At 46.0% G+C, this 26,102-nt stretch overlaps 2 protein-coding genes across 4 annotated transcripts in view; one reads left to right on the top strand and one right to left on the bottom strand.

The window, feature by feature from the left end:
- Nucleotides 1-26,102, top strand: part of mcoln1b (mucolipin TRP cation channel 1b) — an 89,174-nt gene that overhangs the window by 52,634 nt on the left and 10,438 nt on the right. Inside the window, exon 1 of one of the 2 annotated variants that reach the window (XM_015976694.3) lies at nt 25,802-25,940. The exons of the other annotated variant lie outside the window; for it this stretch is intronic. Within the exon in view, the coding sequence (XP_015832180.3) occupies nt 25,907-25,940 (34 nt within the window). The 5' untranslated portion in view covers nt 25,802-25,906. Of the gene's footprint in view, nt 1-25,801; nt 25,941-26,102 lie in introns of those variants that run through there. 2 annotated transcript variants of the gene reach the window in all.
- LOC107396844 (N-acetylmuramoyl-L-alanine amidase) lies at nt 12,737-25,930 on the bottom strand. 2 transcript variants are annotated; one of them, XM_015976697.3, is made up of 5 exons: nt 25,792-25,930; nt 16,111-16,929; nt 15,825-16,035; nt 15,456-15,750; nt 12,737-15,094 (listed from the first exon to the last, which is right to left on the bottom strand). In XM_015976697.3, exons 2-5 carry the CDS (start codon nt 16,910-16,912, stop codon nt 15,080-15,082), a joined length of 1,323 nt encoding a protein of 440 aa, XP_015832183.3. In that variant the 5' UTR covers nt 16,913-16,929; nt 25,792-25,930; the 3' UTR covers nt 12,737-15,079. The 2 variants fall into 2 exon arrangements, with proteins under 2 accessions (XP_015832183.3, XP_015832182.3); XM_015976696.3 differs by lacking the exon at nt 25,792-25,930 and adding an exon at nt 18,857-19,036.

The raw sequence follows: 26,102 nt of genomic DNA, 5'->3' as shown, positions 1-26,102 counted from the left end.
GTTTTTCTGGAAGACGGAGAAAACATGCAGCATGCAGGAAGGTTAGAGAGAGAAAGAGCCGGAAATTATTCACATAAAACCAAGAAAACAAAACAAAGTGCTTGAAAAGAAAAAAGTAGGTAGATTTATCCCCAATACACATTTTTACCAGTGAAAAGCAATAATATATAAGCATTTAATATTTATACATGTGATAGAATCAGATCACCCCAGAAGTCAGTCCCACATCCAGGGCCGTATCAAGGCATTTGGGGACCAAGGCTAATATAGGCTTGGAGCCCCCACCACCTCACTCTGCTCAGTTAATATAAGATGGCAGCGTGCTGAGAGTACAGATTGTTGTTGTTTTATTTAGTAAACAATCATTTTAAAGCACTGTTATTATATCTGACTGTTTTTAACAGCAGTCCTAGCTCAGACACCACATCACCTTCCACATATATGTCATGAGCTCACTGAGCGTCACATGACCAGATTCATACTGAAGTTGTTTTGGTGAAAGTTACTTCAAGTAATGCAAAAGTAGTGTAATGCCTTACATTTTAAAATCAGTAATATTGTAATGTAATGAATTACTTTAAAATGAGGGTAACAAGTAATAAATAATGCATTACAGTTTTGAAGTAACTTGCCCAACACTGGCCAGAAGTAACTCGAGACGGGTCTGATCGGAACCGCGGCTTCTTCTACCAGCTCGGCTTCCAGAGAGGGTTCACTGGACCTCGATATTCCTGATCTACAGAGGACTTCCACTGAAGGCAAAGGTAGACCAACATGATGGGGTCTCATGCTGTTTTTGAAACTAACCAAAGCTTAATTCAAAACAACATCTTCAGTTTCGGTCAGAACTAATCGCTTCTTCGGATTTGCTGGTTCTGATTTACACCACACGTCGTCCATTCACCGCCTCATCCATTTTAGTTACACTATACATTTAGTTTAAAGTCAGTCTAGTTTAATTTGTCAGTAAAAAGATTCTCAACTTTTAAACTCGACTCTCTCTATTCTGTTGTCTCTGAGTGAATACATAACAGTTACCTAATCTCTGCAATAAAAAGATCCGATCTTCTGGTTTAAATAACCCTCGATCCGTAAAGTGGATTATATATTTCCTATAAAATCCCACGCCTTACGGCTCATTGATTAAAAATGTAATAACCTCTTATTTTCATTACATGGGTTAGGGTTTGTATTGTATTGTATAGTATAGTACAGTAAAGCATAGCATAACATGGTATAGTACAGTACAAGTATAGTACAGTACAAGTATAGTATAGTATAGTATAATCAGGGAGTGCGGGTATGGACCCCATTTCCGCATTCCTGTGACAACCTGCCCCCAATTTTATTTGCACCTTATACACTTCCACTGACGACATTGCACACAAACACACACTTAGGGCCTTGGGAGTGAGCGCATTCAACGGCATTTGGCAGGGGGATATCTCAACCTCCTCCCGGGTGCCGGTGCCCACTTCCAATTTTAAACTGCACTTAGACACCGAGGGCTGAGGGTGTAAGTGGGGTGGTGCGGTGGCATCAGCTGGCATAGACCGGATGATGCCCGCACTGCCTGCTCACCATAGCCATGGAATACACCTCATCAACACACAACACTATATTGGACCAGGCGGAGGGAGACTAGGGGTCTTAGCACACCTCTGTTGTTGCTTGGCTTCCTGGGGTTGGAGGCTAGGAGGGAGATCAGGCCGTCTGGTTGGGGTTTGGGGTGGTGGGTTGCTGTGCTCAGCGTTGGGCGGGGGAGCCTGCTCATCAGCACCCCAGCAGAAAGGGTCAAACTCTGGTTACCGGTGATGGTTGTACCCCATGTGCAGCAGTACCAGGACCAGAGTGAATAGGGTGTGTATGGGGAGCATGAGTGGGTGTCCGGCGTGCATTTTTGTAAGTCTTTGGTTGTATGTGCATGTGTGAGCATGAGGGAGGGAGCGTGTGACTGTGTTTGTGTATGACTGTATATGTCAGGTGGGGCCTTTGACTCCTCCCCTCTCTTGGAACTTCTTTTGATTATATAGATCTTCGCCCCCCCTCCCCCTGCCACACCTGGTGTGAGGGGTTGTGCCTTGGTCTGCCTGAGTGTTCGTGGCAACCGGGTCTGGGGGTTTAAGATTTTTGGCATCTGCCTGATAGATCCCGGTGGCTGCCTGGTGGGGTCTGGGTCCCTGGGCTCTGCTGGGTCCCCGGCGGGGGTGGTCGCCCCTGGTTCCCGGGTCGCTGGGTCCCGGGCTCGGCCGGCTAGGGGGTGGGAGGCTGCGGGCGGGCCAGTGGGCTTGCCGCTGATGTCTCCTGGGACTCTGCCGGCTGCTTCTACCAGCCCCCAGGGCGATCCTGTGTGCCTCTCGAGGGGGGCGGGGGCCTTTCTGGTTGCAGTCTCCTTGGGGTTCCTGTGTTCTGGGGCAGCGCCTGGATCTCTGGGACTTGGAGCTCCCCCCGTCTCCTACGCATCTTTGGGGGGCGGATCTGTGGTCCCTCACACTCTCTGTTGGACGCTCCTATAGAGAAACCTTACATAAACAAGCGCGTGTACTCACACAGGTGCTCACATGGTGCTCTCAAAAGTATGGGCTTGGGCACATTAAGTCTTAAGACTATGGTGGGCACTTAATGCACTGTGATTTATGATCGTGATTCTTCAGTTAAACAATGTTGATTATATATTTCTTTAAGTTGACGCAGTGATAGCTTGATCTTGTTGTATTGTTGTTGTGGAGTGGCCCTTTTTGAACCCAGATTGGTAAGGGTCAAGCAGACAGTTTTGAGAGAGGTATTCTGTGATCTGCTTGAAAGCCACCCTTTCAATGATTTTGGACAGAAAAGGGAGGAGAGAGATAGGTCGGTAGTTCTCCACGTGATTTGGAGGAAGAGATGTTTTTTTAGCAGTGGTTTAACCTGAGCATGCTTGAGAGAGGTGGGAAATGTACCGGATGTCAGTGATGCGTTAATCACATGTGTGACTGCTGCGGCTACTGTAGGAGCAATAGCTTGGAGCAGCTTAGTCGGAATGGGGTCGAGTGGGCATGTAGTAGGGCGGCTGCACGTGAGAAGCTTGGACACACAGTTCTCAGTGAGAGGGGAACAAGAGGAAAATGAAGCAGTAGGGCCTGAGATGGGCTTGAAGGAGTTTGTGGTAGTGAATGTTCAGGAGTGGCCAGTTGAGTAAACTGTTTGCTTATAGCTGCCACTTTGTCAGTGAAGAATGAGGCAAAGGTGTCAGCTGATAGATTGTTGGTAGGAGGTGGAGACGGAGGGGTGAGCAGAGTTTTGAATGTTGATATTTCTGATATTTCTCTGTAATCGCTGATTCAACACCAGATTTAGCACATGTAGATCAGCTCACATTTGTTTTTCGTTTTGTCAGTGCAGATGGCTGAGTAGTGGAAAGATTCCTCGGGTTTGAGCCCATCCACAGCCACACAGGTGTCAGCCTAGCTGAATCTATGATTGAAATGGTGCGTCATTTGGGGTTAGACTTGTCAAACTGTCGTGGCCAAAGCTACGATAATGCTAGCAACCTGGCTGGCAAATACAGCGGGCTCCAGGTGCACTTGAGAAAAGAAAACCCGCTAATTCATTATACACCGTGTGCTGCCCATTCTCTGAACCTCGTAGGTGTTAACTGCGTTGATAATTGCTGTGAGGAGGTCAACTCTTTTTTTGAACTGCTGCAGTCTCTGTATAGATTTTGTAGTGCATCAACACATCGCTGGAATACAGTTTTCAATGACGCAGCTCTGCACTTACTGTTGTAGCTATTGCACATGAACTTGTTGGTGGCTTTGATTATGAAGATGTTATACACCAGTTTGCACAAAGTCCAGATGTCTAAATGTTTGTGTAGCACTAAAATGTTTAACTGGTTATTTGTGCTGTGACATGTTGTTCTATTTTAAAACAAGTTAAAATGAGCTTAGGATCAAAATGTTAATGAGCAGCTTGAGGTGCGAGCTTTATGAACCTGGTGAAAATTGTTGTGGAAGGATAACTTGCAGATTTAAATGGTTTGTGTTGGACTAATAACTTGATTGCCTTGTTGATTTCTGAGGAGACAGGGTCACCATGTCAGTGTGATTTCTGCTTAAAATGAGCTGAGGACCAAAATGTTTCTTGATGTGTGGTCTGTGGTCTTCTGTGATAGCTCTATCAGTTCAATACATTTCTACTGGGAATAAGTGTTGTTAAATAAATGATGGTTTCTAAGTGGTTGCTTATTTATTCATTTTGACCCAATTTAATGGGTCAATTTTACCAGATTATACAGATGCTGATGTGTTTTGTTTTCATAGCGTCATATAGGGGACATAGTGGTGCATTTGTAGTTCTATGAGCATTTAAATGTTTGTAAATCAAAATACACCTGATGACAGTTAGAATTTCGAGTATTGAGTATATTTACTGCATTTTACAGTAAAATATTCCGTATGTGAGCATATTATGGATATCCTTGGGTTGTGATGATGGGGCCCTTGAATATTGTTGCCCAGGGTACAACAAAGTGTTAATCTGGCCCTGGGCGCTTTATAAATAAACTTGAATTGGATTGGATTGGATAGCAGCTGCAGAAGGTCTTTTTGCCCCCCAGCGTTATGCACAATTACACGGATGTAAATGATAACATTCAAGGTGTCTATAGCACTTTAGTCACAAGATGCTTCTCAACACAAAAATAATAAAAACACATCTTTTCCAACAAGCTTTTAACCTTTAGTTGTATGGGTTAGGGTTTTTCCCACCTGTTGTTCTGCTGTTTGCTGATGATGTGTTACTTTTATTAAAGTCTTTACTTTGTTTTTATGTCTTAAGATGTTTAGTCATGTTTTTACTGCTGTTTTATTTGGCTTTCATCCTTCTGTAAAGCACGTTAACACCTTCCAGGGTTGTGGAACGTTTTCTTGATTACATTAATTTATTGATTGAACAAATAAAACTTAGGAATATAAGAAAGAACACTCATTATTAGCAATAATAAATGCTTGAGACCATAAGACCGGTGTCAGAGCTTGGTCCGCGTTGCCTCCAGTAAGTCGGGCTCGTTCCCGGTGAGAGTTGGACTCGGCCAAGGCTGCCCTTTGTCACCGATTGTGTTCATAACCTTTATGGACAGAATTTCTATGTGCAGCCAAGGTGTGGAGGGCAGCCGTTTTGGTGGCCTGAGGATCAGGTCTCTGCTTTCTGCAGATGATGTGGTCCTGTTGGCTTCATCAGAACATGATCTTCAGCTTTCGCTGGAGCGGTTTGCAGCCGAGTGTGAAGCAGCTGGGATGAGAATCAGCTCCTCTAAATCTGAGACCATGGTCTTGATTCGGAAAAGGGTAGAATGCCTTCTCCAGGTCAGGGACGAGGTCCTGCCCCAAGTGGAGGAGTTTAAGTATCTCGGGGTCTTGTTCACGAGTGAGGGAAAGCTGGAGCGTGAGATCGATAGGTGGATTGGTGCTGCATCTGCAGTGATGCGAGCGTTGTACCGGTCTGTCGTGGTGAAGAGAGAGCTGAGTCAGAAGGTAAAGCTCTCGATTTACCAGTGGATCTATGTTCCTACCCTCACCTATGGTCACGAGCTTTGGGTAGTGACCGAAAGAACGAGATCACGGATTCAATCGGCCGAAATGAGTTTTCTCCGAAGAGTGGCTGGGCTCTCCCTTAGAGATAGGGTGAGAAGCTCGGTCATCCGGGAGGGGCTCGGAGTAGACCCGCTGCTCCTCCACATTGAGAGGAGCCAGTTGAGGTGGCTCGGGCATCTGGTCAGGATGCCTCCCTGGTGAGGTTTTCTGGGCACGTCCAACTGGGAGGAGACCTAAAGGTAGACCCAGGACACGCTGGAGGGACTGTGTCTCTCACCTGGCCAGGGAACACCTTGGGATTCCCCCGGAGGAGCTGGCCCAAGTGGCTGGGGAGAGGGAAGTCTGGGCCTCTCGCCTTAGGCTTGGTTTATGCTTGACGCATTTACTTTCTGCTTGGTGATGCGGCTCGTGGATGGAACACGCTTCACAACTCGCAGCGTTTATGATTCATGCGGCTCGTCTCTGCGGTGAACCAATATTCTCCCAAACTGTAGGGGGCAGCATGGAGCTCTACGGCATGCATCCAACACTACACCATAGTAGAAGTAGAAATTACTGTTTACCACATGGCATTCCAGCATTTTTAACAGCGTCCTCGTCTTTTCCGACAGTGCGAGCTATTTCTCTCCAAGAATTATTAACAACATGTTGATCACGGTGATCTCTGAGAGCTGAATCATACAAATGTCTGTATTTACGAACCTCTGCCATACTAGTTCTTGCCGGTCCGCCATGTTTTTCCACGTCCGGTCGTCCGCGTGGTTAGAAATTTTCCTAGGTGCGCGGTGCGGAAAGTTTGGGCCGTGCGGAGACGCGGTGGGGGGGCGTGGTTGTTAAGATGACGCAATTTCGCCGCGCGGACCTCGCGGATGCGTCAAGCATAAACCAGCCTTTAGCCTGCTGCCCCCTCGACCCGACTCCGGATACGCAGATATGGATAGATGGATGGTCCGGATACGCATATATATATATATATATATATATATATATATATATATATATATATATATATATATATATATATGTATATGGATGGATGGATGGATGGATGGATGGATGGATGGATGGATGGATATGTTTCAGATAAAATGGTCATAACTTCTCAAATGTAATCAGAGATGATCCCGCCTTACACAAATCTAAGTTTCTGTTGTTTTGTTTAGTTATTTTTATTTAGCCAGGAAGGTCCCACTGAGATCAAAAACCTCATTTTCAAGGGAGTCCTGAAAAGTTCTGTTTCTTTAGGGCATCAACAGATTTGAGGCACCTCAAAAAAACGGAGATTTTATTCCAAAGTCAGAAAAATGTAATCAACGTGCCGGAGAATCAGGGCGCAGCAACCCCTTAAAATACTGAAGGGCTTGATCATTCAAAGCTCTAACACAGGACTGTAATATTGTGTAGGAAACAACCAGAGGTCTCAGAGCAGGGGAAGCACGCCCCCTTCTGGTAGGCCCAGGTAAGAGCCTAGCTGCAGAGTTTTGGACCTGCAGTTCCTCCAGTCTAGATGATGTCTCCACACCATGACATCCCAGAGGGGAGAGGGATTAAAGGTCAAACTGGCACGTGCTCTTGGTAGCTTACACCATAAACTGAACCACGACCTCCTCCTCCAAAGCCTCTGCATGGTTGTTTTAGACTGCACCTCATAGTGATTATGGTTTTCACACCTACACAAACCACCTGGACCAGGTGTAATGACCCGACTCTCCTGACCATATGCTGAACCCTAACCCTCCACATGACCCTAACCCTAACCCTCCATGTGACCCTAACCCTAACCCTCCACGTGAGACCAAACAGGAGCGATTTTCATGAAAACAGCCACTCTAAAGGCTTCAGGAGGTCCAGAGGTGATGTCACCGGAAGCGGCACCAAGCAGGCTTGTACCTGCCCCTACGGCTGCAGCCACTCAGTCAAGCACTAACGGGTGAAGTCAGAAATAATTAGCAATCAGAAAACTGAATAATTACCTGACCTAGGAGAAGAAAACGGTGGTTTTGGGAAGCGACAGAATTTATTTTGACCATGTCTACAAGGCAAAGACACTAAAGCAGCAGAAAGTTGGTCGGCTCACATTTCACCCACTTTTGAAGTTTGGAACGTTGGTTTTTACGCCGTCTTTTACATTGCCTGTATGGTGTCGTAGATAAAGAAAAATAAAAACAGATCCAGAAGAAAGACGGAACAATATCGAGGATGAGATTTAAGTTGGACCATGATGCTCAGTTCATTCAGCCAAGGTTCTTTCACTTTACTTTTTATAATCTGTTGTCTTTACTTAATAAAACCAATTCCTGACCGTCTAGTCAATCGTGCTTACTCAGAAATACAAAACACTCATTTATACACATATTCTGCTCTTTATACAAGTGAAATGATGTTTGGAAAATGCATTGTGGGAAAAATTCTGAATCAGCTCCACGAGGTCGAGCTGCAACACAACCACAGACCTTCCAAACGACATAAAAATGTGCATTCAGTTCTGGGCCTGATTTAGCTTCTGGACCTTTACATCGTCCTGCTCTGAAAGAAACACTTGATTTGAAAAAGCAACTGAGGTGAAGCAAGTTTGATGCAACAGTTTATTATTTCAAAAATCTCATTTCATACATGTGTTTCTTCCCTAACCCTAGCCCTAACCCTAACCCTAACCCCTAATCCGAACATAATAATTAACATTAAGGAATCACGGGGGCCATTATAGACTTGGGACTACTTTATGACAACGCACAGCTGCAGATGCACGTGTTGGTAGTGAACCGGCAGAAACAGTTCAGACACGTGAAAAGAGAGTTACAGTAGTCTAAGCGTGAGGAGATGAAGGTGTGGAGAACTGTCTCAAGTTCAGAGCGGGACAGAATGGGACTCAGCTTAGCAACGTTCCTGAGATGGAAGAAGGAAGAGCGAAGGTCACGCCAAGATTCCTGACAGAGGGTTTGGTGTGAGAAGAAGGTTCCCATCCTGAGGTCTTCATAGAGTTAACTAGCTTGGTTAGTAGTTTGGAGCACAGCCATCCAGAATGACGAGCTGGGTTGGGGTCAGAGGTAAAGCTGAAGAAGAGACCAGACGGCTGATGGTGGTAAATGGTACTTTGGGGTTCCCTTTGCTCTGGGACACCGGGTTGTCGGTGTCTGGTTGTATTAATGAAGCCTTCTGTGCTTTGGCAGAAGATCTCAGTTTGTGGGTCTTTACCATTTGGACTTGAGCTATGCCTTTCTGTCTGCTGGCAGGGCCTGTTCTGGTAGCTTCTGCTTCTCTGAAGGAACCGCTCTACATCCCATCACCCACCACTGCTCCGGCTTCCAGCCTGCTCGCTCTCCTGATGACTCCTCACATCCCCAGGACCTGAGCAATCAGCTCATGACCGCCCTCCTCCTCAAGAACTCAGCTCCAGCTCTCCTCACCACGTCAACACACAGCCGTCAACCCCGATACGATGCGGTCCTTTCAGGACTCGGCACAGACGTCAGCCTACCGCGGCTGCTTCAGCAGAGGGTGGTGCCGCTGATCAGCACCTAAAAGTGTCCACAGTAACATTAATAGCAGTAAAAGCTTTATTCTGTCGAAGTTAACTGAATCCGTTCGAAGGACGAGAGCAGCTGTGTGACGTAAAACGTGGAGTTCAACGACTCGTTTTTTACAGCGTTCTGAGACGAGAAAAGCCCAGGAGCTGCCAGTGTTGGTCTGCTGGTGTCATTTTCTACTGAATTATAACCTGTCTGAGTAACCGGGCCTTTCCGAGTACCTACCTGTGTTCAGATACTCTTAAAGTTCCTAAGAACTGCCTGAAGAGCGGCTCGTTCAGCCGACCCGGTGAAGCGGAGACACGCTCTGCCGGGAATTTCCCGTAAAATGATCCCGAGGCTCCAATAGTAGAAACATGCCTTCTGTTTCTGCAGGACATGAAGCTCATCATCCAAGACAAGAGTGTGTGCAGGGTTAGGGTTATGGAAAGCAAACCCGTGAATTCTTCTCGTCTCTAATGACTGGCGGGGATCGAGCTGTCAGACCAGACGGCAGAATGTAACTGTGCACTGCTCTGCAAAAAGGAAATTAATGTGTTAAATGTATTCCCTTCAAGGCTGTTTTCTTTGTATTATAAACGTTTAACGTTCAGGTTGCATTTGGAGGGAAAAACATACAAAAACAAATGAACTTCTGATGATTGAAATGTTCGCGTTTAGCTCAGGAAAGTACGTTTAAACGTCTCGGGGTGAAGAATTAGTTACGTGAGCTAAAGATTAGACCGACTACTTTCATTCTCACTCTGTTGCTTCTATTCACTCAAATGTAGTGAAATCTAAATGTTTTTTCTCGGTGGTTTAGTGCAGATGAAATTTAAACATAATAAAAATATTCACATAATACCTTAATTTAGCCACACAACAAAAGCGTGGCGTTTCTGACTTTTGAGTCGTGAAATAGTCATAGTTGTACAAGACCTAAACAAATTTTGTTAAAACCATGAAATAAACATTAATTCATCCAACTAAACTGCATCCTCCTCAGTCGGGTCGGGGAGCTGGTGTCTAATTCCAGCAGGTACCAGGTGAGAGGTGGGGGACACCTTGGACAGGTCTCCGGTCCGTCACAGAGACAAACACTTCAATTTACATGACGTGTATTTTTAGGTCTGTAGGAGGAAACTGGAGAAAGTGAAATCTGTTTTGGCCACCAGCCTGGCCTCTTCACATGCAGGAGCCAGAATCAGCCAGACACCTCCTCCTCCAGGCTGCTGAGGCGAATCCTTGTAATGAGTCACACCTGGGGGAAAAAGGCTCGTCTCGGAGGCATCGGTGCAGGGGTTCTGCTGTCCTCCAGGGCTCGTTTTGCTTGAAACCCCTTTGATTTGATGAGTTTGACTGTTTGAAGGTAAACTCTGAGTTTGATGAAACTCGTTAAAAGATTAAAAGTGAGCTGATCCAGAAGGAAGTGAGGGTATTCCCTCTGAGTTAGGACCTTACTGATCTCTGGTGTTTAGAGGTTAACTCTGTCATGTTCTGTGTCCCTTTGCCCCCAGCCCCTCCAGTTCCCACTCCAGGTTCTCCTTTTGTATCTCATAGCGCCCTCATGCGTCCGTTGTCTTCGTCTCATTATGTGTCTCTTTGTGTTCTTCATGTATCTTCTGTTGTGGCCCTTTAGATCATTCCTCCCAGGTCCTGTGTTCAGTCATCCCCAGCCCCTCCAGGTGTTCCTTCACGTTCTGTATCCTTGTAGCTCCAGCCTTTTTTGTCCCCAGCTCAGTGTGTGTGTGTGTGTGTGTGTGTGTGTGTGTGTGTGTGTGTGTGTGTGTGTGTGTGTGTGTGTGTGTCCTTCCCCAGCTCGGTGTGCGTGTGTGCGTGTGTGTGTGTGTGTGTGTGTGTGTGTGTCCTTCCCCAGCTCGGTGTGCGTGTGTGTGTGTGTGTGTGTCCTTCCCCAGCTCGGTGTGCGTGTGTGTGTGTGTGTGTGTGTGTGTCCTTCCCCAGCTCGGTGTGCGTGTGTGTGTGTGTGTGTGTGTGTGTGTGTGTGTGTGTGTGTGTGTGTGTGTGTGTGTCCTTCCCCAGCTCGGTGTGTGTGTGTGTGCGTGTCCTTCCCTAGCTCGGTGTGCGTGCGTGCGTGTGTGTGTGTGTGTGTGTGTGTGTGTGCGTGTGTGCGTGTGCGTGTGTCCTTCCCAGTCAGGTCTGGTGTCCTCCTCTGCTCCTCCTCTCATTATTGCTTTCACCTGTGCCAGTTCCCCACACACCTGCTCCTCGTCTCCTATCACTCCAGCCCCAGTGAATAAAGCCCTCTCCTTGTCTCATTGTTGTTTGTCAGTGTTGTTTTGGTGCTCTGGGTGAGCTTCCTGTCCCGTCCCCAGTTTGTGCTCTAAGTTGACTTTGTTCTCATGTTCTGGATTTTTGGATTTTGGCTCCCTGCCTTTTGTGGATTTAACTTTGTTCATCCTAAAAATAAAAGGATTTTTCTTTATATATCTACTCCTGCCTCGTGCCATCCTGGGTTCTGCATTTTGGGGTTCTAACCATCCCTCCAAAACGTGACAAACTCTTTTCTACTTTTAAGACTTTTATCAACTTTTGTCGTGTTTTAAAACGCCTTCAGTTTTAACCATCTTTTGTACGTTCTTGTTGTGTTTGTCTTCTAATTCCATTTTTAGTTCTTTTTTAAACACAGAGAAGGTTTCTCTTTACCTTGCTGACAGGTTTGTTCGCGGCTGCAAACATCTTCAGAGCTAGCGCTGATGGTGGTGTCACTTCCTACTCCGTTTATTCGTGGGCAGTCGTCAATTTTAAGATAATCCTCCATATGGTTTTTAAACTCATTATCAATAGTTGTTATGTAATTTTGGATGTTATTGAGGAAGGATTTGCATTCTGAGTCAGAAAATTTAGAAATGTAAAGATTGTCGTAAAATTTCTTGATAAAGCTAATAATATGGTTGGAGACGTCTGTGATGATTCCATTAATATTTAATTTAGAGATCTTCTTTTTAGTTTGTGCTTCTCTAGACTGAAAAAATAAGACGAGTTATTTTCTCCCTCCTCAATCCAACGTAGAACGTGCAAAAGCACCTCGAGCCTTATCTGTGAAGAGATCATCCAGTTGTAATTTGAATTTTTCAAGTAAAGTTTTTTTTCCGTTGTTAGTTGTTCTCTATTGCATGTGTCATTAATATTTTTAATAATTTCTTGTTGTCGAGAGCGTTTTTGTTTGGAGAGGTTTGTACCTGTTTTACTTGCCATTGATTTGGCTTCCAATTTAAACCATTCTCATTTGCTTGTGGGTGAGAGATGTAGTAGTTTAATTTGAGCAATGAAGATGTTTATTTCCATACAGGTTGTTAAGGAGTAGACTATTGTTGACTTTCCGTATTGGGTTGTGAATTTTGTGCGTGTTATTTAGAGATAAGGATGGCGATACTGAGGAATGATCAGTTAGAGGTGATGGAGATATAATACAGTTTGTAGCATTTTGGATTAGATCATGGGGATCAACCAAAAATCAAGTCTAGAGCATTGACCGTAATTTGCTGCATTAAACCAAGTATATTGCCTAATTCATGGGTATCTCACACGCCAGCAGTCAGACAGTCCAGTATTAGAAGTTGGGTGAAGGAAGGTTTCATTAAAGATGCTTTGGCGCCCTCTAGAGGGGAGGCGGTCATCATAGTCATTGGAGTTAGGTTAAATCTTCCATCCATCTATTAGATTTATTAAGCCCAGATAAAATTGTTTGTTCTGTGTTTTGCTGTTGAAGCCACATATACATACCAGAATTAAGCGGACATCCTCTACATTTACGACTGCCATGACCCACTTTTGTGATCCAAGATGGTCTCAAGAAACCTCTTGAACAATATCATGGTGCCTGCAGAATGAGAAGTCCCATGACTGAAATAAACTGATGCTTCCAAAAAGTTCAATCGCCCTGTGCTGAGTGTGTTTCTTGTAGAAAACAGATCGCCATTTGTTCTTTGCAACAAAGAAAATTTGCTTTCCGTTTAATATTGTCCTTCAGACCTCGAACATTTAGAGACAACAAAGATAACATAAAATTAAAGCGGTCCACTTAATACACAAAGGAAATAAAAGATGTGCAGGAACAAGCATCGTTACTGTCAAGGAAAACTAAGTAACAGCCCTAAAATGAAAAGCGTACCTTATGAAAAGCATCGGGAAAGGATAACTCGGTTAGGATCCACCCTTTTGTTCTCGATGAGTGCGTGTCCTTCTTTCAGGTAGGCCCTCTTTCCATTCTTCCTAGCTTGTTGAACCAACGGCCAAAGTTTGGCCTGAGCGCATGGACGTAATTTTGGGGGGGACAGGGGGGACATGTCCCCCCCACTTTTTCCAAAATCAAGTTTTGACCCCTGCACTTTTTACCATCCAAAAACAACATTACGTTATGTTAAACTGACACTGGTTGAGCTCTAGGACCAAGCGGAAAACAACCATTTGTTTTGAAGCCTGTTTCCCATTAGAGCATACTGTAAAGATCCCCCCCCCCCCCAACTTCTAAAGTGAAAATTACGTCCATGCCCGAGCGAGTCTGTCTTCTTTGGAGAAGTCCTCCTTGAAGCTGATGTGCACCTCCTTGCATACCCGGGCGTCCTAGGATTTCTTCCACCCCTCATCCCGGATGTTTCTCAGTGCGGACTGTATAACAACAGCTCTTGGGGGGTTGCTGGTCACCACACAGGGTTTAAAACCCAGCCTGTGGACCGCATCCACGGTATCTCTCAGCTGATCGACGGAGACAGGGATGATCCTCGTTAGGATCCCGATGACGACGTCTCGCATTTTCTCCTCTTCCTTCTCAGGTAGACCAAGTAGCCTATGATTCTATCTTCTTTTATAGTGGGCATGGTCTTCACGTGCACTTCTGAGTGCGGCATTTTCCTTTTGAAAAGTATTTATCTTTGACTGTAGCTCAGATATATCTTTCCGGTTAATGGATGCTGCCTCTTTGTTAGCCTCAATGCGCTTGTCAAAGCTGGTCGAAAGTTCAGTTTGTTCATCTATCTTCTGATTTAGAGCACGTAACTCCGACGGGACATCTTCCTCTCTGCTCTCCGCTAACTCCTGCACCTTCATTTTCTTCGCCTTTTTGTTCCTAACAGGAATGTGGTCCCAGTTTACCTTTTGGTCTTTTAAGTTAGGTTCTGAAGCTTCAATATCTTCTACGACGTCTTCATCACAGGCTTCACGCAGGGCACTTAGGTTGTAGTCGTGGTCCATCATGCTAGCTTATTAGCACATGTCTGAAAAGGCCGTCGGGTATGACGGAGGAGCAAAAAAGCAGAAAAGGACCCAGATATGGTAAGTATGGGTTGATGAACAAGATCGTTAGCGCTGCTACCTCTAAAAGTTCAAAGTTTGGCTAAAAAAACATCAAGTTAACCGAGCCTGCTAAAAAGCTGCCGCTCACGCCGGCCGCCATCTTTTTTCACCCCCATCAGCTCTGAAGATGTTTGCAGCCGCAAACAAAACCGTCAGCAAGGTAAAGAGAAACCTTGTCTGTGTTTAAAAAAGAACCAAAAATGGAATTAAGTTTTAAACGGGAGTTTTAATTGTTGACGAGTTGTCTTGTTCGGCATCGTTTTAACAAAGCTTACCATCTGTTTGCACGCTTGCCTTTAAACCTTCTGACATTTAAACAAATTTAAGTTCACCATCATGTTTCCTACGTTACCCCTCCTGCACATTTTAAACACCTCCTGTTGGGGCCGTAACAGAAACACGTGTATGAGGAGCACACGCCAGCTCCTCACATGCACGATGACTCAAGCCACGTCAAACTTTTCCAGCTCAAATAGAAAAATGACTGAGTTAAAAGATGTCTCCAGCCGGAATGAGCGCGTGTTTGGACCCATCGGTGATGGACCAGCTACGGCTCACCTGCACCTTTACGCTCAGGGTTCAGTCGACTCTGTTTGTCACACGAGATCATGAATCTGCAGAAAACAGGCCTCAGAGGTTTTATTTGAAATGTTTAACCAGCTGTTCTCCTCGTCGGGTAGAAGCTTTTCATTTCTTCACTTCCTAAAGAAGAAAAGAAGCATGAATTCAGCATTTTTGCAGCAGGTGTAGACACAGTTATGAGGAAAGAAAGGTGAGACATTTATGAACACAAGCAGAAAACAGCAAATTATTCACGTGATAAATTTGTGTTTTTGTCCGACTCCGGATGCTTTTCCACTGAACTCGTTTTTAGAGTAAAAAAGTAACTTTTACTGTTTCCTAAACACAGACGGCTGAGTTCCCAGGAGCCTCGAGTAAAAAGCCTGATCTAGATTTCTTCTAGAAGCTGACGTGTTCTCAATATGCAACAATATTTCAGCGTTTTTCCGTTAACCTATTTTTTCTCTACAATTCCAGCTGGAATCCCAGTATTCCTACATACCCCAAAGCGTTCCCAGCCTCTGATCTCCTCGTAGAAGGTGTCTCCAGGACAGGATGTGCTCACCACCTGTCTGTGTCCCTGCACAGTGAAGGAGGACGCCAGTCGACCACCACCTACAGCGCAGGCCGCCAGCTGGTCTCTCACCAGCCTCATGGCGTGCTGAGATGGCAGACGAGCGGTGTAGTCCCCGATGAAGGAAACGCCGTAACCTTTGGAGTTGTGTCCCAGGGTGTGGGCTCCTTGCCAGTGCCACCCTCGGCCTTCGTAGATGTACCCGTCAGAGCCGGCGACGAAGCTTCAAAAGCACAAAGTCTTCAGGACTCTTTCAGAAGCTCTTGGCAGGTATAAGAGGGCTGGAGCTGCTCTTACCTGTACCCGATGTCGTCCCAGCCTCTGTCTTCCTGGTGGAAGCGCTGCATGGAGCGCATGTCTGCAGAACACTGCTGGAACGTCAGGCAAGGCTCGCTCGGGGAGTGGGTGTGATGGATGTACATGAAGGACAGCGGCAGAGTCAGGCGAGTGGGCGTTCCTCTGTACGGCTCTGCACCCCACATACACCGAGGGATGATGGGAGGGCAGCCTAAAAACACGGTGAAGTATTGCATGTCACCAGATATTCCTGGAGCACGAACGTTCCTCTTTGGGTTGTGCTTACCAGTGACCGTGTGGAAAAACGCCTTCAGTCTGTTCCGCACCAGCGCTCTGAGCTGCTTCTTTGTCTCGCCTGACGGGTTTCCTCCTAGTTGCTGCTCCAACTCAACGGACTTCACCACCCATCTGGCCAGCGCTGGAGGAAGAGTGAGGCCTTTAAAGTTCTCCCTGCGTCGTCGGCTGATGAGACGAGGGGCGCTGTCCAGTCCCTCGCTGTTCAGCTGGTGGTTGTAGTACTCCGTCAGCAGACTGCTGAGCTTGAGATGTTGTCTTGCTTTGCCAGACACCTCCATCCCCAGTACCACACCATCCATGCCTCCGTTAACCAGAGCTGTAGTTAGCAGCGATGGTTTGGCTGAGAGGGTGAACACCCGAGGAGAGGTTAGGTTGTCCCAGCAGCCATCGGCATCAAAGTGCTGTCTGTTGGAGCGCCGCCTTAAGGAAAGGCCCAGGTCTTTGGCCAGAGTCAGGTGGTAGAGGCCTCTGGCTTGTCCTCGAGTCTTGGACAGGAACCCAGCTTCAAGACCCAGGAGGAGTGGCCTGAGGGCAACAGTGGTACCATCAGAAGTCAGAACCACTCCTTCTTCTCTGGCGTCTTCCTGCACGCTGTGATGCACAGCCTTGTGAACGTAAGCTGAGAGGTTAGCTTCCAGTTCAGGACCACTGGTGGCGGCGTCAGAGAGGAAGTGTTGAATGAACGCGTCGTTGAGGCCGGCGGCTCTGCGTAGCCGTTTCAGCACAGCTACCGGCTTCGATCCGGGGTCCTGAGCCTCCACCCGCTTCACAGCCTTAATGAAGTCGTCCATGTGGAGGGAAAGTGAGGCTAGAGGCAAGAAATAAACAAAAGGAACCTTACAAATGAACACAAGTGTAAACATTTCCTTAAACTGAATGGCAGTAAACAGAGACAGAGTAAACTGCAACAACACCCCCACCCCACCCTACCCCACCCCCCGCTCTGAGGGCCAACAGTCCATAAAAATGCCCGGGCCGATTTTTGGTCCCAGTCCACCCCTGTCCAACGCTGAAATCCTGGTTCATTCATTTCTCTCCTCCTGTGTCAACTTTTGCATTGGTCAACTTTCCTCGTGGGGTCACACCCATACAGACAGTGGGAGGGTTAAAAGCTGCGTGTCAGCTGACCAAAGTGCTGCACAGGGTAAAACCTTACCTTCACACAGAGGGTGCAGGTTTAACTGTCAGAAAAACCAATAAGATCCAGAATAAGACCATAAATAACTAAAATGCTGCACAAGAACACACATTGGCCAAAAGCTAGATGGAAGAGATGGGTCTTTAGGCTGGAGTTGAACTGCACCTGGGAAGGAGGGAGTGTATTCCACCGTCTGACAGCAGCGTAGGTGAAAGCACGCCGCCCCGAGCTTTAGAGCTCCTTTTAGGCACACAGAGGAGTAGGTGATCGGCAGTGGCGGTTTTACCATTGGGCATAGGTCGGCGGCCCCCTGGGCCCCCTAGCCCTGACTGCTGGCACCCCTCTGTTAATGCCACAATGGACCATTCCTTTAAGATGCCGATGCACAAACAGGAAGTGATTGGTAGTCATTCCAGTCCAATCCAGCTGGTGGCAGTAATGCACCAATTTGTTGTTTGCCAAGTGCCGTAAGACCACAAATAAGAAGAAGAAGAAGAAGAGAGGCGGGAGCGTTCGTAAAAACTCGAAGCGGTAGTGAAAACATGAAGCATGAAATGGAGTTATCCTCGCGGTTCCAATGAGAGAAAGAAGCAGCTTTGTTTCGAAAAAGCTTTTATCTTCACTTCCAAAAGTGACGTCGTTTTTCTATGTAAACATCAAAGGAAGCAAAAAAGGAAAGGCAATGGAAAACGTTTAAAGGGAGGAAAACATGGACCAAAATGGAAAATAGAAGAAGAAAAAAGAAAGGCAAAAGCACGGGAGCACTGACAGGAAGAAGAGAGCACTCAAAGGGAGAGAAAGACCGGAATAAAGAGGAGGACTAATAAAAAGTGAAAATAATTCATGTCAGAAGAGGGGAGAGTTTCGCAAATCCAGTTAAAAATAAGATTGTTGAAAATTTTGCGTAAGGGGGCTCATGTCTGTGTTCACCTTGGGCCCCCAAATTGCTAAATCCGCCCCTGGTGATCAGCAGACCTTAGTGACAATAACACAGCTCAGTACCACGGGTGCAGTCTTCACGGCTCGGAGCCTAGACTATGGAGCTCCCTCCCCCTAAACATAAGACAGTCAGACTTAATCCAGACTAAAACCACCTGTTGCTCTCTCTCTCTGTAGAAAGTGCTCACTGGGCCTGCTCGTAGGTTCATATGCTGTTACTGAGAACGCTTTGATATTATTAAATCTTGTTTTTATCATCTGTTTGGTGATCTTGAAAGGTGCCATCCTAGCTGCTGTAGTAGCTAACGGTTAGCCCACTGCAGGGAGACTGAAGCAGCTGCACCCCTAACCCAGAATCAGGAGCATTTTATGGATATTTTCATTAAACTAAAATGTTTAAGAGCAGTCGGGATGCTGCTGAGAGACAAAAGCTACGTCTCCTTCTAAAAGTATCCACAAGATTCATGCTCCCATTGCACAAACTGTCAGTTAAAGACCCTCTGATGAGTTCGGGTTAGCATTAAACATTAGCATAAACCACAACACCCATAAAGACAAAAGTTTTAGTGTTGAAAATGTTGGCTCAGTTTGTAAAAATCACCAAAATATATGATGATGATGATGATGATGATGCATGTGACAAAACAGATGAGGGTACCTTCAGCAGTGTAGGTGCAGACCAACAGCACCAGCGTCCCCTTCCAGAAGCCTCCATCCATCCTGACGGTGAACTTCAGCCTTCAAATGTGCACATGTTGTTGTCTCACGCTCATTTATAGAAGACCTGCCGCGAGTGTGTGGAGCGTTGTGCAACAGCTGAGAGCACACAGCAGCTCGGCTACGCCTGCATGTGACCATCCACTGTGGGACCCTGGCATCTGGACGTTGTCCTCCAAGGTCTCTACGTGATTTGGACATTTTCAGAAAATTTGTGATTCCTGTAATTAATCTCAGTCAGCACGTTTGTCCCATTGGTGCCGTCGTTTGTGAAACCGACCTAATGGGAACACTGGCAACAAACTGGTCATTGCTGTGCAAACCAACAGCATTCCTCTCTGAAGCAACACACGTTCTTGTCCGTGAACGCAAAAAGCAGAGTGTGTCTGCAAAACTGAGGAAGTCCCAAAACAGTGAATCACGTGAGTCCCGGTGGCTGGGGCAGAAATATATCTGCACACGAGCGAGGCGTCCAGATATAAACGTGTAACACGTTTGGGTTGACATGAAATCATGGCCGCAACTTTGGTTCCTGGCAGCTTGCAGCCGAAACAGGAAGTGGGCGAACTAGTCTGGGTGATGTGGAAAATCCACCGCTGAGGGTTCTGGGCTGCAGAGAGCAGAGGTCAGGTGATTTCTGAAACTTGCAATGAGGAATTTCTATTGGAGGAACCAAAAAGAACAGAATACAAAAGCAAAACCCAGACGGGTGGTCACCGGAAAAACCGGAGCACCGTGAGAGCCTGTCTGAGCACGAGGACCCAAGAGAGCAGCAGCTTAAACTGTGCCGCCATCATGGAGGCCATCCTCACGGCGGTTTCCCCGCCAAGGTCACCGCCCACCGGCACAAAGACGTCGCGCTGATGATCAGGTCTAACAAGTCTGTTCTAGTCTGGGACAGGTCCAGGTTCCTGATCCATCTGGGACTAGAGCAGCAGGATCTGGTGGTAGATCCATAAACTGGTAGCAGTTCTGAACTGAACACAAAAAAGTCACATTTTTGTTCCTGTGGATGATCTCGCTCCGGTTTTACCTCTTAAACTAGTTTTATTTTACATTTCAACTCTTAATAACAACACAGCTGCATTTCTATTTCAAAACAAAAACTTGACCTCAGATCCGTCATATTTTGACATTTTGAAGGTGAGACGAAGTAGCGGAAGAGTTTGACGTATAACGTGTGCGTGCTACGTAAAGGATGTGTCGTTAAAAGGGAAAAAGCAGATTCCAGTCACCTCCGATGCTACATTTTAATGCCGATATTGGACTTCCCTATAAAACATCACACAATTATTCGATGAATTAAAGTTGATTTTATTCATTTTGACCTAATTTGTGATTTCTGATCGCAGTGAAATCTTACCCATTAACTATGACCTGAGCTTTGGGGGAATTTCGTAGCACGTTTCTGTGTAAATGTTACGAATAATGACGTCCTGTTGTGTGGATAGTTTGTGGAAATGGATCACGTTTCAGAGGACTGATGAGTCAACGGCTAGTCTGAGTGAAGCTTAGACAGGTGTTGTGAAGCAGCATCAATGAGGTTGTTGGGAGGCTTATTGTACAGTGCTCAGCATAAAAGGGTACACCCACTTTTAAAAAGTGCTGTGGTGTGAAGAGGGCGGAGTTAACCTACGGGGGCCAGGTGTGAGGAATTACTGCACTGATGAGGACACGGGAAGAGCTGAAGAGACCGGGGAGGAGAGGGCTCGTGGTTGGGAGAACAGTCGGACTGCGTGAGCGGACGCGGAGCCCTGGTGACGGGGGGTGGGTGTCGATCACAGCTGTTTAGGGCTGCCGGCGACGAAGGCAGCCAGCGAGAGGTGAGGCGTTCCTGTGGGAGGAGGGGAGGTCAGCCGCCTCCTGTAGTCAGCCAGGGCTTACCGACCGGTGGTCACCAGGCCGGAGGATTCAACCGCCGCCAACGACGTTAGATCCCGGGGCGTTGGACGGCGCTGGAGCTTTGACCCCGGGAGGGGGTCGAGCGGACTGTAAAGCTAAGTGTGCTGCTTGTTTTATATGGGGGGTGTTGTTAGCAGGGAGGGATAGTTTTATTGGTGCTTGTTGCTGCAGGGTATTGTCATGGTCTGAGTCTGCGTCTCCCCTCGTGTGTCTCCTTGTGTTCTCCATCCCTCTCTAGGTTCTCGTTTTGTGTCTTCTAGCGCCCTCATGTGTCCTTGTTCTGCGTCTTCCTCATGTGTCTCCTGATGTTCTCCATTTTCCCCCAGATCTTCAGCCCTCTAGGTTTCCCTCCTCAGATATCCCTCTCCCAGTTCCTGTGCTCCCGTGGCCCCCTTTAGTCACGCCCCTGTAGTTCTTCTTTCTGTAGTGTTTTCCTCTAGTTTCAGCTCCCCCCCCTTCCCCCTCCCCCCCCCTCCCCTTAGAATATTAGCTATGTTTTCTGCCCCTCTGGTCTTTAGGTTTTTCTCTTAGGTCATTCTCCTTTAGCTACAGCTGTTCGTATTATTAGTCTCTCTAGTGTGTTTTTCCCATCAGTGTTTGAGGTTTTTCTCCCCCCGTAGATTACTAAGTTATGTTTCCTGCTCTTCTTGTCTTTAGGTTTTATTCTTGGGTCATGTTAGTTTTCCTCCCTGATTAGTAACCCAGTTCACCTGGTCTCTCTCCCCACACACCTGCAGGTCATCTCCCTCTCATCCTCCCCAGTGTATAAAACCCTGTCTGTGTCTCAATTTTTGGTCGGTCCATTGTCTTGTGTCAGCGTTGTTTTGTCTCTAGTCTCTAGTCTCTCGTCTCTCGTCTCTCGTCTCTAGGTCTCTAGGTCTCTGCTCAGTAAGTGAGCTTTTGGTTTTTGGTCTGAGTTTAGTAATAAGGTTTTGGCTTCCTGCCCTTTGGATTTTTTTTTGTTCCTCATCCAAATAAAAGGGATTTTACTTTATAAACCCCTCCTGCCTTGTGTCGTCTGGTGTTTCTGCATCTTGGGTCCTAACCTCCTCCTAACTCGCAACGTGACAGGTATTTGTGAGTGTTAATAAAGAATTGCTATTGTGAACCAGTGTCTGGTGGTTATTTGAAGATTCTGACAAGGAATGTAAAGGGATAATGTGTAGTTTTTACCATTCATTTCTTGACATATCCATCAAAATGTTGTTGAAAATGAATGAAATGACGCCCAGTTGTTAAAAAATATTGGAGGCTTCAGAACATATGACCATAAAAATCAGGTCTAAAATACATGGGAGCGGGTCTAAGGGTGTTTCTCAGTGTCAAGGTGCCTGGCCTAGTGAGTCGATGTCTTGCGAGGCAAGGCGCCTTGCTTACGAGGACATAGTCCTTCCATTTTTGGTTCTTTTGAAAACACAGGAAAGGTTTCTCTTTACCTTGCTGACAGTTTTGTTTGCCGACTGCAAAACATCCTCAGAGCTGACGCGTCAGCTGCGTTGAAGCCAAACACAGAACGTACCAAAGACACACTCCTTCCTTGGTCAAAGAAAACGGTTAACTGGAACAGACTTGCATCACGTGACTTCCACGGCGGTCACGTAACGTCACGTGACACAGGAGACGTTATATTTTATATGTATTAGTTTCAACATAAATACATAACAAGGCTTTTACTTTTTAAATTGTGTATATGTTTATTAAATTAAAAATATAAGTGAGTTACTACCCGCTAGCCACCGAAGCTGCAACTACTAAGCAACTAACCAACAATAGATAATTTCTTTGGATTAAAAAAAAAATTTTAACTAGATGACTTACTTTTAATCTTGAAATTTGTCCCGAAGTAGCTGCTGGCTTCTGATCCGCCGTCTTTTTGAAAATACTGTGGTGTATAGAGCTCCGGGAGTTGACGTCACTTCTCCCGGCATGCAACAGTTCAAATCGAAACGGCGCCATATTGGCAGGCAGAAGCCGGCAGCTGGACTATTTGTTATTCCTCCATATCTGTGTCAACTCGTCCATTACTACAATCCGCCTCGTGCTCTCAGGTCTGAGGATAAGCTCCTCCTAGCTCTTCCAAACGCACGTCTGAAAAGCCGTGGAGAAAGGGCTTTCTCTGTCTGTGCTCCCAAGCTGTGGAATGCATTACCACTACTAGTGAGGCAAGCACCAACAATTAGCATTTTTAAATCTCGCATGAAAACTCACTACTTCAACCTTGCATATAATACATAATCATGGACCACTTTCGACATCTGCATTCTTTCTACAATAGAATGCACAATAATTAACATCTGTATTACTGTGGTTCTTTCATATGTTTTTATCTGTTGTTTCACATTCCTTTGCGTTTTTAGTGTTTTACGACTGTTAGTTCGAGTATTTTCTTGTTTTCATTTTTTCTTATAAACTATGCTTTAAATGTCATTCTGAACGTGTTAATTTAACTGTAATCTTTTAATGTACAGCGCCTTGTCTGGTTGTAATGCCATGTTGAATGCGCTTTATAAATAAAATGGTATGGTATGGTATGGTTATTGTCAGAAAACTCAATCAAACGGCAAATATGGTAGATTCCTGTTGTGCCCCAGGATGCAGAACAGACGCGGACGACATAAGGAACGAGCCATCTACAGGATTCCCCAAGATCCGGAGCGCCGCAAACGTTGGATCATTGTAATAAAACGCGCTAGTGACCGGGTTAAAATGAAGCTGTGGGATCCCGAGAGTAAAGGATTTCGCTTATGCAGCGACCGCTTCATATCAGGTACTTAAACCAACGTTTCCTCAACTGTGTATGGTATTTATTTTAAATGCTTTTATTACGATTCTTAGTGGGCTTCCTAAACTTATTTTGGCGGGGCTTTTTCTGTCTTATTACTCACAGCAACAAGTAAAACGTTGCCTTGTGAGTTCTGCGTGCTGCCGTTTACGTGTTTTATGATGACAGCAATTAACCGGCTAAGCTGTATTTAATTTTTAAGCAATGGTTGATCAATTGTCAGATCACACATAAAAAGCACTTTGGATTGCTATTATCTGTCTCACCGAGACTACTTACATGTAAATCTGTTATTTGTCCGTCCATCCATCCATTTTCATCCGCGTATCCGGAGTCGGGTTGCGGGGGCAGTAGCGTGACATCCCTCTCCCCAGCCGCCGGAGCCAGCTCCTCCGGGTAAATCCCAAGGGGTTCCCCGGTCAGGTCCGGTGTTGTGCCGGTAAGAAGCCCGCTCCGACGCCAGAAGCTGTCGGAGCGGGCAGTAGAGTCGAGAGTCCCAGACCTTCTCCCCAGCTCCTCCGGCCGGGGGAATCCCAAGGGGTTTCCCCGGCCAGGTCCGGTGTTGTGCCGGTAAGAAGTCCGCTCAGACATCTTCTGGCGTTTTTAAAAAGTATCCCAGGGGCACAGTAAGGGTCGGAGATGTTTAGTCTATTTAATTTCTGACTATATAAAACGATTTCTTCTGTTTTAAAGTGTGAAGTAAACTCCGACGAAGTAAAATCCAAGCGGATCCCGTTCATGTTCATGGTTACATCCGTGTTTGTTTACCTTTTTTGCATGCCAAAATGGCGTCCACTAACTGAGAGTCACGTGGGGTCCGGAGCTCTATTGTGGGTAATTTTTGACCAAGGCTAGGCTACAAGACACCTCCCGTGTATCCTCGCTCAGCTAGCTAAACGGCTAACAAATGGAGAACACACGCCTCGGTAGAACATGAACATTGCAACACATCTTGGCCAGTGGCGTGTCCAGATCTTTTAAAATGGGGTGGCCCAGGTGAGGCACAACTTTGTGCATGGGTGGCATCAATGGTTATGCTTTTTTTGTTTTACCCCCAAGCCTTTTGTGGACAATGAAAAGCCTATTTAAAGGTAAATTAGTGTGGTGGCACCTGGGGTGGCCAATCAGATTCCAAGGGTGGCATGTGCCACCCCAGGCCACTCCCTGGACACGCCTCTGGTCTTGGCGGCTCCCGATGACGTATCTCCTAAGGCAACCAGGGCAGGGCAAAGACATCAAGGCAAGGTTCCTTGGCATTGGTAAGTCTCTGGGTGGCGCCATGTTTCTTTCTACAGGAGCCCATGAGGACAAAATACATTTACTGATTTGTAACAAACGGTTACAAAACGTTTGTCATTCTTAAATGTTGTTTTACACATTTACCTCCTCACCTGTAGCCACTGACGAAAGGGAGTCTGATGTGCTTGTTAGTTTGCTAAATTTTGCACTCCCCAGGGCTTTTTGACCCTAATGGGCATCTGTTGGTAAGGTCTCACTACAACACAAAAATACTGGTCATTGCAATGATTTAGGTATCTACTGCCCCCATCGACAAGAAGAATACACACTGTCTCTTTAATCAGTAGCTCAATGAACAAGGGAACACTTTCCAGAATGTTCGCAAAGCTGGGTTTTATTGAACACGTATTTAACTCCATAACATGAAATTATATAACTTATTTCACAAAATCTTCAGTTTTACTAAAGCCGGTTGAGGCAAGAATTAATACACCCCATAACAAAAACTACCACATCTAGTATTTTGTATGACTACTGTGGTTTTCAGGGACAGCACCAAGTCTATAACCATGGAATAAACAAGGTGGCGACAGATTACAACATCTATCTTTTTCCATTCTTCAAGAATAACCTGTTTTAGAGCCTGGATGCTGGATGGAGAGTGATGCTCTACTTGCTGCTTCAGAATAGCCCACAGGAGTTGGATTGGGTTCAGATCAGAAGACATACTCGGTCATTCAATCACGATTTCCCTCTTTCATCCTCTTTCCGTTTCCTACTATTTTTTCACAATTTTTCATTTTTATATTTTTAAATAATTAAAAAAATCTTTTTCTTTGTGTTCTTGTGAAGCGCCTCGTGATTGTTTTCTTGAGAGGGGAACAACGGGAGCAGCTCTGTCACGTGATCGGTGTCACGTGGGAGCGAGGAAGCTGCGAGCGATCGATGTTTACCTTCTTGTTGCCGTTGCTGCGAGAGCGAGCATCCTTTGATCTCCACCTTTTACTCAGATAAACCTCGCTGTTCTGGTTTCCTGTTGGTAATGTCCTCCTCTCCACCTGAGACACCATGGCGACGTCAGCGTTCTCCTCCTCAGCCTCGGGTTCGTCTGACTTCTTCTTCGCTGGTTTTTGTGGCGCAGAAATGCTCCGCGGAGATTCCTCCTGCTAGCCGCTATGCTAGCCGCTATCAGCTGGTTTATGCAGGTTTACATGCCAACTAAAGGGAGACCACGCCGATTTAAAGTTATTGATTTTTCTCTTGA

The sequence above is a fragment of the Nothobranchius furzeri genome, chromosome 12 (assembly GCF_043380555.1).
Source record: "Nothobranchius furzeri strain GRZ-AD chromosome 12, NfurGRZ-RIMD1, whole genome shotgun sequence".
Taxonomy (NCBI): domain Eukaryota; kingdom Metazoa; phylum Chordata; class Actinopteri; order Cyprinodontiformes; family Nothobranchiidae; genus Nothobranchius; species Nothobranchius furzeri.
Note: the sequence above shows the minus strand (reverse complement) of the source record. Positions and strands in the feature narration are given on the sequence as shown.

Coding starts and splice junctions, on each gene's coding strand:
- LOC107396844 (XM_015976696.3), bottom strand. CDS start 18,917: ATGGATGGAGGCTTCTGGAAGGGGACGCTGGTGCTGTTGGTCTGCACC. Junction 16,036..16,110: donor GTTTTTCCACACGGTCACTG/GTAAGCACAACC, acceptor CCGTGTTTTTAG/GCTGCCCTCCCATCATCCCT. Junction 15,751..15,824: donor TGGGACGACATCGGGTACAG/GTAAGAGCAGCT, acceptor GTGCTTTTGAAG/CTTCGTCGCCGGCTCTGACG.